Source organism: Ochlerotatus camptorhynchus, unplaced genomic scaffold (assembly GCF_037179485.1).
Source record: "Ochlerotatus camptorhynchus isolate MF236.1 unplaced genomic scaffold, CSIRO-AGI_Acam_v1.1 ptg000327l, whole genome shotgun sequence".
Lineage (NCBI taxonomy): Eukaryota > Metazoa > Arthropoda > Insecta > Diptera > Culicidae > Ochlerotatus > Ochlerotatus camptorhynchus.
This window is the reverse complement of record NW_027040815.1, coordinates 321314-334430: the sequence shown is the minus strand read 5'-3', so window position 1 is coordinate 334430 and position 13117 is coordinate 321314. Positions and strand designations below refer to the sequence as shown.

Below are 13117 nucleotides of genomic sequence, written 5' to 3'. Positions count from 1 at the left end.
TTGAAATTCTATTACTACACTATGTTTGTTTTGATTCGCTATGAAAGTTTGACAGATAACATCAGGGGTGTATGGATTCATGCAGAACATGCAGGGGTGAGTGAAATAGCTTGGGACTGCTTGGGACCGTTGTTCTGGTACTGAGTGAGCCAAAAACAATAATGATTTTCTTCGGGACCCAGTGGTCTTAGAGTTACCTCTATGGTATCATTCTGTTAAAAAGACAGGGATGAGAGGCGATTTAAAATGACACCCAATGACTTCTCTCGACCGACCTTCATTTATAGGGTTAAGTATGCTAGTTATGCCACAAGTGATCCAGTTTTTAGTTCAAGGACGTTAACCAAATATGAAGTATAATTTCATGGTTTTATTTGCATAGATAAGGGAACTAGGGGAAAAATGTTACTCGGGGCAAGATTTTTTTTTTCTTTTTGCTTTATAAGAGAGAATGCCGCCTCAATATATTTTGACAATAAGGTCATTTTTAATGCTATCTCACCATAAATATTCTAGAAATTTCTGTCCGAAACGTCTTAAAAATATGCAAAAAATCATTTTATGAGCGATTTTCTTTTAGAAGAATAAATAAGGATTTCTGAACTTCCATTTTTTCACAATTTCTGCATTTAAACGTCAACTATTAATGGTTGATTGAAACATTAATAACAATAAATTGTTAACTATTTTATTCATGATTCATAATTCAAAAATTATGTGCCTAAAAATAAACGTTATACGGGGCAAGAGTGCCACCCCTACATTTATGTATAAAATTATACAAAAATGTTAAGAAATTACCACAATTTGGCTTTTATGGTTCCAATATGACGTTGTGAAAAAATGCATAACATTTTTTTGATGGGGTTTAATTTTAATTTCATTTATGATACATGCATACAATGTAATAAACAAACAATTTCGTGAACAAATTCCTTTAAATGTTCACGGAATCCCATCCCCGCACTATCCTTAGGGTGACCTTCTTGGTCTTAGTTCCCCTGTATTGCAAAATATAAGATCTAACCTTGTATTGAAATAAATAAATTTAGAAAAGAATGATTAAACGTGAAATTTGTTTTTTTTTTCCTTGTCGGGTATTTTCATCACTGCGACCATTTTTCTGATCTATTGTGATATATTCCCCATTTTTTTTTCTTTAGCTATATCAAGATGCCGTATCACTATTATTAGGAGTGATCGCCATCGTTTGACTAATAGGATTATCCCAGCACGGCATTATACTTCGAATAAAATGCACTGTCGTACTGGGAGTTGTTCTCCAAATGTCAAAGGGTTCTATCAGCCCCTTGTCGAAGAACTTACGCCTTTTATTGAAAATTGCTGGACAGTGGCATAGCAAATGTTCCGAGTCTTCCTTTTCTATGCCACAGAAGCGACATACATCATCCTGAAGTTTTCCAATCAGCTTCAAGTGATAACGGCTCGGACAATGACCTGTTATAAAACCTGCATATATACTAAGATCTTTCTTAGAAAGTTCCAGGATTTTGTGGGTCACAGAAATGTTTGGATTAATAAATCGCTTCGACTGCCTAGCAATAGAAGTGTTCTTCCAGTTTTCCTCCACTTTTGAAGATTCCCACGCTTTTAGCTCCATTCTAAGATATGCAGCCGATAAGCCACAAAAGGGCTCTGGCCCGATGAACTTATGAGAAGATCCGAGTCTTGCTAGTGCATCAGCTCTTTCATTTCCCTCAATCCCGCAATGACCAGGAACCCAATATAAGTTGACTTGATTATGACAAGACAATTTTTGAAGTGATTGAACACACTCCCAGACAAGTTTTGATGTACATGTCGCCGACTTTAAAGCATTTAGAGCCGCTTGACTGTCGGACGTGACGCATATATTTGAACTCTTATAGTTTCTACGCAAAGATATAACGGAACACTCTAAAATTGCTTGGATTTCAGCTTGGAACACAGTTGGCCATCTGCCCATAGGAACCGATATTTCTATCCCTGGGCCAGTTACTCCTGCTCCCACTTGATTGTTCAATCTTGAACCATCTGTATAAAAAACAATCGATCCTGGACGAAAAACCGGGCCACCAAATTGCCATGAATTACGCCCAGGGTCAACTACTTGAAAAAGTCGATTGAAATTGTATCTTTTCTCCATCCAATCTTCGTCGTTCTTTACTAGAGAGTTGATACTAACAGCTTTTAGAATCCTAAGATGTCCTCTAAGGTCTCCTTCAAAGAGTTTCACTGACCTTGCAATCCTTATAGCACACTTTTCGACTTCTAATTGTACAAATTGATGCAACGGTAGCATATAAAGCAAAGCATCCAATGCCTTCGATGGTGTACTTCTCATTGCACCTGTTATTGAGAGAGTTGCTAACCTTTGGCGTTTTTCTAACTTTCTCTGAGCAACACTCTCTTTTGTTTTTGGCCACCAGACCAATGCACCATAAGTAATCCTGGGTTTCACAATTGCCGAGTAAATCCAATGGATCATTTTCGGTTTCAGTCCCCACTGTTTACCAAATGTTCTTTTGCATATCCATAGAGCATTAGTAGCTTTGTTTATTGCCTGCTCTAGGTGCATATTCCAATTATGTTTGCTATCGAGGATTACTCCAAGATATTTGACAGCATTAGAAAGTTCCTTCGGGTAAATGGCACGATAGTAGTTTTAGAAGGATTTATGTTCAATCCTTCCCTATCACACCACGATGAGACAAACTGTAAAGCAATTTGCATTCTGTAAGCAATAATACAATCATATTTGCCACGTACAATTATGACTATATCATCTGCGAAGCCAATTATTTCGAAGCCTTAAACTATTAAAGACCACAATAGAGGTGATAACACGCCTCTTTGCGGGCATCCTTTGGTTGCTCTTACACTGATGAGTGAGCTTACAAGGTTTGCTGATATTTCTCTTTTTGATAACATTTCATTGATCCAATTTACAATGCTTTGATCGAAACCACGTTTCATCATAGCTGTAGTCATTGAATCGTGAGATGAATTATCGAATGCACCTTCAACACAAACGAAGTGACAGACGACTAACTGGCGAAGAAATCAATTAAAATAATGTGGTTCGCTGTAATAAAATTTTCTTAGAAACTTCTGCCATCATCCACCAGATGGGATAGTATTTTTGTTTTGGTTTTGCACAAAGTTGATTTTGTGTACAATGATTCTTTGACAGTGTGCAAAGAGTGCGTATCATTTCAAGACCAACAATTGAAATGGCCTTAACTCCATTTTGTAAACAAACCTTGTAAGGCCATTTTCTCGCGAACCGAAGTCCGGAAGGGCAAACCAACATAATGAACAGGTAGGGAAAATTCTCCTCTACCCGATTGTGGTTTAGGTTTGCGAATGAAGGTTTCGGTTCGCGAGAAAATGGCCTTACAAGGTTTGTTTACAAAATGGAGTTAAGGCCATTTCAATTGTTGGTCTTGATTTTGTCATTTTTTTATGCATTTCAGTTTTGAGTAAACGGCGCCGGTGGTGTAGTGGTAAGCGTGATTACCTCTCACCCCAGCAGGCCTGGGTTCAATCCCAGTCGGCGCCGCCGGGATGTTCTAGTTTTAACTGGAAATCCAATGTATGAGTGCTCATTGCAAGACAGCCTATATTACATGATATAAGCCATAGTCTGTCCAGGGTATAAGCAACAATCAATACGAAACTAACGATTTTAAATTGGCTTACTACTTGACTAGCCTATTGGTCCCAAGCAAACTATTAACGTATCCCATTCTAGTCGAAATTCTAGTACTACGCAATGTTTGTTTTGATTCGCTATGAAAGTTTGACAGGTAAAATGAGGGGTTAATGGTTTTTCCTATGTTTCGAGGGGTGAATCGATTAGCTTGGGACCGAAGATAGTACCAGGGCTGAGCCAAAAAGTTGAGCACATTTCTTCGGGACCTTCTGGTCTTAGAGTTACCTCTATGGTATAAGGTTCGCACTGACAATAAACTTGGGTTCGCACTAAAGCCCTACAGTATATGTAACGTCTGTCAAAAGTTGTTCCAATCGATCCATCAAAATGCACCGCTTTGCTCGATTGGAACTAAGAGGAAGAGAAGACAATACGGGGGCGAAAACGAACCACTTTTGTGTCAAACGCGAACCAGCTCGTGATTGGCCAGTTGTCTCCTCTTCCTCTTACACAGAAACAAAATCCATTGGCAAAAATACTATATTGATGGTTTAAATTAAATACTCCCACCAATAGATTTGTGCAGAAACGAAATTCATTTAATTTGACTAATTTTTCTATCAAAACTACTATACCGTTTGAGTCAGCATAGTAGTTTTGACAGAATGGTAGTAAATTTGATTATATTTATAGTCAACTATACTGAAATCATGGTAGATTTAACGGTATTAAGCGTAGTTATACTGAAAATAAGTGTTTTCTGCAAAATAGTATTCCTAACTATTATCTTTGTTTCAGTGTAGGACTGGAAAAGCTTTTTTCATTTTGTGGTGACAGTCGTCCACACTTTAACTAGAGGGCTTTAGTTCGCACAGGTTAGAACTAAAGCCCTACAGTAAAAGTATGGACGACTGTCACCACAAAACTGAAAAAAGCTGTTCCAATCGAGCAAAGCGGTGCATTTTGACGGTTCGATTGAAACAACTTTTGACATACGTCCATACTAAAGAGCCTGAATTTACAAAGAGACGACATGTCAGAATTGGAACAATCGATTGTCTGTCAAAGTCATAAGAAAAGTCATTCCAATCGAGCAGAAGACCTGTCAAATGGATAAGATGTCGCCTCTTTATAAATTCAGGCTCTTTAGTCCATACTTTTACCACAAACGAAGTGACAGACGGAGCGGCTCGAAAACTTTGGTGACTAACCTGCTATTGCAATTTTTCAGTGTACCACATGGCAACACCACTACTACTGGATTGTACCACATGGCAACACTACTATTGGATTGATCTAGCATTTTCACCAATACCACTAGAATATTTTGGTTCTATCTCTTTCACTCTACTCAAAACTGAAATGCATAAAAAAATGACAAAATGATACACACTCTTTGCACACTGTCAAAGAATCATTGTACACAAAATCAACTTTGTTCAAATCAAAACAAAAAAACTAACCCATCTGGTGGATGATGGCACAAGCTTCCAAGAAAATTCTATTACAGTGAACCACATTATTTTAATGGATTTCTTCGCCAGTAAGTCGTCTGTCACTTCGTTTGTGCTTTTACTGTAGGGCTTTAGTTTTAACTGTTTCTCAAACCTGTAATAAACAAATTCGATAATAGTCTCAAGCAGGACTCACAATACTGCGTCACCGTCAGCGTTGACGACGGAGTTCGCCCGTCAAATGACAAGTGTAACGCATGTCAAGGTGATTTTCCAACGACATCTCTACTCGGCAACTTTACATCGACGCTGTTTCAGTCCGTCACGCAGTTTTGTGGGTCCCGCTTCAGTCTGTTAGGCCTTGTCCTAATGTACTAATGTATTGTAATTTCAGGGAAAACATTGCTGTTAAAGCCGATAATCTGACGCCAAATGCTAATTTTTCTTTTTCTTTACCATAGAACCCACGAAATTACATTACTTAGTAGACTCTTCTAGAGTAAATTTATTTATCGTTCCGTCTACGCCGAAACCGGATAAGATTATTTAGTTTTTCGCTTCTTGTTGCTACAAACGACTCTCTTCTGCTTGACATGCGGTTGTCGCTGGGCATTGGTTGACTGGATGGGATGATTGCCACTGGTGATGGCGCCGCTACCGCTGGCCAATTGCGACTGCAGTTGCTGATGCTGCTGCTGCTGTTGCAATTGGCCAGGGTCTTGCTGCGTGTGTTACCAGTGGTACACCGGAAATCAGTAGGTCTGCAACGGATCGGCATCCTGCTCTGAGACATCAATCTGAATAGCTTGATATTCTTTCAGCATGTTGCGTAGAATTTCTCTGAATATCGGTAAATATCCCCTTTCCGAGTTACTGTGATTGAGTAGGATTACATGTATATTCTGATGGTTTGCATCTAACACATCGTGGTGGAACATTTCCCCTAGAATTAACAAGAACAATTAGTAAACAGTCTAAGACTAAGTAAGATTTCATCTTAATTTTCATATCACACCTGTAATGTATAGATCAGCCTTGACGCCCTTGAGGACACTCGTACCGGATCCAGCGCAAACGGCAAAGGTTCGGATAGGGGATTCTAAATTTCTGTTGACAGCTACAGCAACTTTTAAGTCTTTCAATTTCGTGTACGCTTTGATTCGGTCAATGGCTGCACCGAGGGTTAATTCGCCCTGGACGACACATAGTCTTCCGGCTCCGATTGATGGATTTGATAGGTTTTCCAGAACAGGCTGAGCACTGGCCAATGGTAAGGTAGCAGCTAGCCAATCATTAACACCGTTTGTAACACTATCCCAGCTGGTATGAGGTGAATACAGTGCTATTTTGTTTTCTAGACATATCGAAACGATACGTTCTTTCCAGGATTTTTGAGTGATTCTCTTGAGTGGCGCAAATATTGGTGGATGGTATGAAATGATCATATCAGAATTTCTTGCCATAGCTTCACTCATCACATTCTCGGTAAGATCATTGGTCAACAGAATTTTGTTAATATTCCTGTAAAAACCAAAAAGATGTGGAACTTTTTACAGACTTCATGCTGAACACAAAACCTACCTTTTAGTAAACGGTTCAATCAACAGCCCTACATTGTCCCACTTCTCCGCTAGGTTTTCCGGAGCGAATTCATTAAGTTTCTCCACAATAACGGCTAACGCTACTCCGGCCATTTCGCGCACAATGGTAGATGTTGAGAAGACTTTTGTTCGATTCTGTACGTTGGAGATGCTTCCACTTGATTTATATAGGCTGAACATTCATGAAACTAATTTTCTAGTAATTCACCGTGACTCTATAGGAAATATAATGCAAACACATTGAGCTACATACGCTAGTGATAATAAAAGTTGTATTTTAGGTGGCAGAAGAAGAAGAAGCTGGTCCGAAAATAAAAAGTATGGCTTGGTTTGGTCGTATAAGTATCTAGAGGTTGACCGAAAGTTGTCCTAAACCAAGGTGACTACATACAGGGTGATTGGTTCCGGGTTTTACATATTTTCAGGGTAGATAGGTCTCCTAAAGTTATGAAAAAATCCCCATGAAATATAGGGTCGGAAATGACTGCTAAGTGAGCTATTCAACATTCTATGTTTTTTTTTTATTGCCAACTTTGGTTAGCTATATTTTTTTAATCTTAATGTAGTTTTCTGATTTCAACATACCAAATGAAAGATTAAAGTCTTAGCTATCAATGCTCTTTGGTAAAGAACTCGATTAAACTTAATTATCATACATTTAAATTGAAAAGTATGTTGAAAGTACCAAAAAAAAAACTGGTGAAATTTCATACATTTTAGTACTTTTAAGTTGAAAATTTTCATTTCTGTTTATTTAGTTGTTCTTCAAAACATTTTCCATGCAGTTCCCTAGATTTGTGCCTTTGTTAGTAACCTTGTAGGCTTTATGGATTCTTCGTAATTATTGATTTAAAACAGCCATAAAAACTTGTGACGTTTTCATAAAATGCGCTATAGTCACCCTATTTGTTCGTACGTTCGGCTGTTGCAGTGGACTACGCACATGAAAATTTGGTAGAATGTTATTGTAAATGTTTAGCTACATTCTTAACTTTTGATTACCGCACATCTCCTGCGCCGAAAGAAAAAATAACTGCGGAGATGTTTCGCGGTATCGAATATTGCTCAGTCTCAGCAGAAAACACAACGAGAGACACCGAATCTGCGAATTCTGAGAGCAGAAGGGAGAGAAGTAGGTAGTGGTAATAAGTCGTTGACCCTTTTATTTCATAGCACTCGCAGCTCAGCTGCGGTGCAGTTTCGATGGAGGAGTGTGAAGCTCCGCAGCTTCTGTATACACACTTAGTTTTTTTTTTGCAGTAGTCAGTATTTTTTACTGGATTTTTGGATTACTGAAAAACTCGGTTAAAATTCAAATGATTGTTATTCGTAAAGATTTGATAAAATCGATTTTTTTTTATTTCTCATCATTACACGGAGTTAGCAATAATTAGTCTGTAAATGTTCGTAACACATTTTCTCAACTTTGAATTTTTCACAGATTTTTTTAATTTTACCGAAGAGTTCCGCAATTCAAAAACTCGGTAAAAATTACTGACTCGATAAGTGTGTACTGATGTATGGTTGGTGAAGAGGCTGGCATGTGGAGGGTATTCTCGGGCTAGTGAATGCCACCCATCCCCACTTATAATTCAGTAATACACTATTTATTCATTTTTATTTGATACGTTTACAAAGTTTACAAACAGAAATGAGCATTGCAGTGTAGTTACCAATTTTCCAAGTCTTAGACTTCAGATAACCAGATTTTTTATAACGGAATCATGAACAAAAAACCAAAGACCACTATGACAAACGCGATCGGTCTGAAGGGATCTTTACATAGAAATTGTTTTGAGGTGATACGATCCAGAACCGCGGGATCTGGTTCCACTTCGCTTTTTCCAGGAGTCCATTATCTGCTACCGGAAAACATACAATAACAAAACTGTGATGATAATTTAGTGCCTCAAATCGCAATAGTTCCCGAGCTTAACTCCATAGAAAACTCGAAGGGAGAGATAGGCGGAGAAAACAAAATACAATTCGGCAGCAGGGATTTGTTCCTAAATTATCTTGCAACCCTTGCTAGAAACTAGCATTTCAAATGACTTGTATTTTTGATTCGATTTAGGTGCAAAATAATAATTGATTGCATCGCAATATTTTACACATTTCTTGGTGTCATTCGTTAACCGGTGAAGATCTATTAATCAATAGAGTTAGAGTATTGTTTTTGATTCCAAAAACTAGTTGAATTTCAGAAGCACACAAAACATAAAGGTGATTGAATTTCTGTTCGATTGCAATACTCTTAAAATTATTCTAGTTGGAATAAGAAAAATTCTAATTGGAATGTTCGATTGGCTCAGATTATGACAGTTTATTTGGCTCAAAACATTCTCTCCCTCTGAGTATTTCTACGCACCATCGGGTTGGGGAAGTCTTCCTCTACCTTATGGTTATGTTGGTTTACGTGGGCGAGTCTTGAATTCCTAGAAATATCATCGAGTCAAGTAATTGTTTAGAAAAGCTGTTAGGCCCGAAGGTATGATATTCACGGTAACCGCAAATTACCCAATACTGACTACAAAGAACACATTTTCGAGGGAGACTGGGACTACCCATTAAATGAGTAAACATATTACCCATTTATGAGTATTTGTTACTCAAAAATGAATACTTACTACTTATTTTTGTAGTTGTAATTACTCATAAATGGGTAAAATTTTACTCATTTAATGGGTAGTCCCAGTTTCCCTCGCAAATGCTTACTTTGTAGTCATTATTGGGTACTTTAGGTTACCGTGTTGACATTCATTAATGTCGTTTTCGTTTTTGCGGTGTAGCACTGGTGTAGTGTAAGCAGGAATAAGCGCGAGTCTTTGACAGCTCAACATCATTTGTTTGTGAACAAAGGTGCATTCTATCACCCCTATTCTGTATTTCGTTTCGAACGAAATTCTCATACAAAAAAATCCAGAACAACATGTGAAAAGGGCATACAAGCTTTTTGTAAACAAACCTTCTTATGCCCTTTTCTCGCCACACATATGACACCAACGCAAACCTTTAACATCACCGGGTAGGGGACACTTTCCCTTTCCCGATGATATTGCTGGTTTGCGTGGGCGACCCTCGGTTGGTGAGAAAAGGGCCTACAAAGGTTTGTTTACAAAAAGCTTGTATGCCCTTTTCACATGTTGTTCTGGAAATATTTTTTTGTATGAGAATTTCGTTCGAAACGAAATACAGAATAGGGGTGTATATCTACACCCTAAAATATTTCGGTGTACGGCAGTGTAGCACCGGTGTAGCTACACCGCAAAAACGAAAACGACATAAGTATCTCCTTCATCATAAAACCTGTCAATTTCGATTCCCGGTTTAGTCGAGGATTTTTTCGGCTTAGAAAATTTCTCGGCTTTCCAGGGCATGAAGTATGATAGTACTTGCCACACAATACTAATGCAAACATGTTAGGAATACTTCAATCTGTCACATTATGGAATAGAATATAAAATGCCTTTCCCAGACAACATAAATCTGTTTATAATTTCCACTAACTTGTTTATCCTTGACAGATGAGCGTATTTTGTCTAAAATGTGACTTCTTCAGTGGCTTTTATTAATACTCGACAGAAGTTAATAATCCTTATCTCTTTCTTTATACAGATATTAAAGACGCCTACATCCATCAAGATAAATCTATTATCATCATAGATCTTTTTTATATAAAAACAATAGTAGGCAATGAATTCATTCCATGTTGGCAAAAAAATAGTAAACTCCGCAAATAATACAAACAATACTTATAGGCTGCCATCTTGGGATTGTTTATAAAAAAAATGCATGCAAAATCGAGAGAAAAATGATGAGGTAAGCGGATTTTCCATTGAATATTTTTTATCATAAACATAAGTATACCTATCATTTGCTCTATTTGTATGCCACTTTAACTGATTTCGATAATAGTTTAATTCAATTTTCTTATTTTTTCACCAGCATTAAAATTTCCACAAGTCTTTGTTTTTTGCAACTTTTATTTTCGCAGCTTTTTCCGACTTTGACAGTTGGTTGGTGAACACGTTGCAAAGTAATTAACAATTTTACAAATTTCTACCCAAAAATGTCGCTATAAAAGCGCTATAAGAGCATTTCCACCGCGGGGCGCTAAACGGGGTTTAATACCCACTTTAGCAACGGGTTGTACACAGAAAAAAAGTTGTTGAATATTACATCCAAACTGCTGCAACCAGGTCAATCCATCGGTTGTATAATATAACGTTGTACGATGTACATCGATTTTGCGAACAAAATTACATCCATTGATGTAATACTGTATCTGATTTTTGCTATTACATCATTATTTAATACATCAGCTTGAATTACATTGATCGATAATACATTTTTTTTGCTATGTAACGACTCCCACCGCGGGGCGAGCGAAAGTCCCACACGGTAAGAAAAAATACTCAAAATTAAGTTGAAAAAAACTCAACGTTGGGTTCTATCATTTGAGGTCCGCCGTTGAGTGTATCAGAAAAGCGGCGTTGGTTAAAATTTACTCAACTATTGAGTAATAATAAATGAACTCAAATATAAGTTTATTTTCATTGAGGTTGCTTTTTTGCGCCTTTAACAATTTCATTTTCACAAGCGTTGATAGACGAGTGGTCAACACACGGGCCCCGTAATCTCAACGTCCATGGTTCGATTCCAGTCTGCTCCGTTTTATTATTTTTTTGTCAACTTGGTCAACGCCAGGATTACTCAAAATTGAGTTTTCTTCTTTAACTTAATTTTACCTAGCCCCACGGAAGCCACGTGATGAGTGAAAGGAACTCAATTTTGGGTACTTTTTTCTTACCGTGCAGAATTATTCAAATTTTGCCAATAATTACTCTTAAGTTGGATTTAATGATTTATAGTTGAAGAAATCCATTTATTCGAATTCATCCGATATAATCGTGCTTAAATCTCTAAATCTCAAAAAACAAATAATGTCGATTTTTATCGGTCTCATCTCTCATATCGGGTCACATCTCCATAAGTATCATGACAAGTAACGATGACAGCCGTTTGTTTGTAAGAAACGAACGTTGTGAAATCTCAACAAACAATTCAAAAAGGGGGATCAGCCCTAGATATAACCACAAACGAAGTGACAGACGACTAACTGCCCGCATAAGCGCGAACCATAAATTGACCTTACCGATAATGGTTATAAATTGTTTATAATCCCTGCTAAACTTCAACTGAAATGGTTATGGAACTTTACATGAACGTTTAATGATAAAGTTTTAACCTTAAGTATTATAGTTTTTTGGAAGTGGACCTTACAAATAATGGGTTGTTAAGAACCATTACCATTCCAAATTCTTGTTTTCTCCATACATTTTCGGAAAGAAAACTTTACTAAAACCTTTTAACTTATGGTTTAAGAACATTAATGGTAATGGTTATGGTAACCAGTAAGGTCCATGAATAGTTTTGTAACATCGTCAACTTTATGTGGAATATATCGCGAATTGGTTGCCTGTAAATTACTGATTACCAATTCACGGTATATTTCACGTAAAGTTGAGTGATAATACAAAACCATTAATGGACCTTACTGACTACCATAACCATAACCATTAATGTTCTCAAACCATAAGTAAAAACGTTCTAATATAGTTCTCTTTCCGAAAATGTATGGAGAAAACAAGAATTTGGAATGGTAATGGTTCTTAACAACCCATTATTTGTAAGGTCCGCTTCCAAAAAACCATAACACATAAGGTTAAAACTTTATCACACAAACGTTCATGTAAGGTTCCATAACCATTTCAGTTGAAGTTTAGCAGGGATTATAAACAATTTATAACCATTATCGGTAAGGTCATGTGATGGTTCGCGTTTATGCGGGTGGCGAAGAAATCCATTTAAATAATGTGGTTCACTGTAATAGAATTTTCTTGGAAGCTTGTGCCATCATCCACCAGATGGGTTAGTTTTTTTGTTTTGATTTGAACAAAGTTGATTATGTGTACAATAATTCTTTGACAGTGTGCAAAGAGTGTATCATATTGTCATTTTTTTATGCATTTCAGTTTTGAGTAGAGTGAAAGAGATAGAACCAAAACATTCTAATACATTTGGTAAAAATGCTAGTATAATCCAGTAGTAGCACAAACGAAGTGACAGACGGAGCGGCTCGAAAACTTTGGTGACTAACCTGCTATTTCAATTTTTCAGTGTACCACATGGCAACACAACTACTACTGGATTGTACCACATGGCAACACTACTACCACAAACGAAGTGACAGACGACTAACTGGCGAAGAAAACCATTTAAATAATGTGGTTCACTGTAATAGAATTTTCTTAGAAGCTTCCCGAAAAAAAAATACAGTGAAATTTTCAGTGGAAACAATGCTCTAACATTAATATTTATTGTCGACAATAAAAATGATTGTTATA

The 13117-nt window shown here is 37.1% G+C and overlaps 1 protein-coding gene across 1 annotated transcript; it reads right to left on the bottom strand.

Annotated features, from left to right (window-relative positions):
- Positions 1 to 5590: 5590 nt before the first annotated feature.
- On the bottom strand, positions 5591 to 10694 carry LOC135708110 (NIF3-like protein 1). Its single transcript, XM_065230051.1, has 4 exons — positions 10578 to 10694; positions 6691 to 6923; positions 6125 to 6630; positions 5591 to 6052 (listed from the first exon to the last, which is right to left on the bottom strand). The coding sequence occupies exons 2-4, from the start codon at positions 6888 to 6890 to the stop codon at positions 5862 to 5864; spliced, it is 897 nt and encodes a 298-aa protein (XP_065086123.1). The 5' UTR covers positions 6891 to 6923; positions 10578 to 10694; the 3' UTR covers positions 5591 to 5861.
- Positions 10695 to 13117: the final 2423 nt, after the last annotated feature.

Bases quoted from the DNA above. Each gene is read 5' to 3' on its own strand.
- LOC135708110 (XM_065230051.1), bottom strand. From the start codon at position 6,890: ATGTTCAGCCTATATAAATCAAGTGGAAGCATCTCCAACGTACAGAAT. The intron at 6,631-6,690 runs GTAGGTTTTGTG...TGGTTTTTACAG, and splicing joins ATTGAACCGTTTACTAAAAG to GAATATTAACAAAATTCTGT. The intron at 6,053-6,124 runs GTGTGATATGAA...TGTTAATTCTAG, and splicing joins GGCTGATCTATACATTACAG to GGGAAATGTTCCACCACGAT.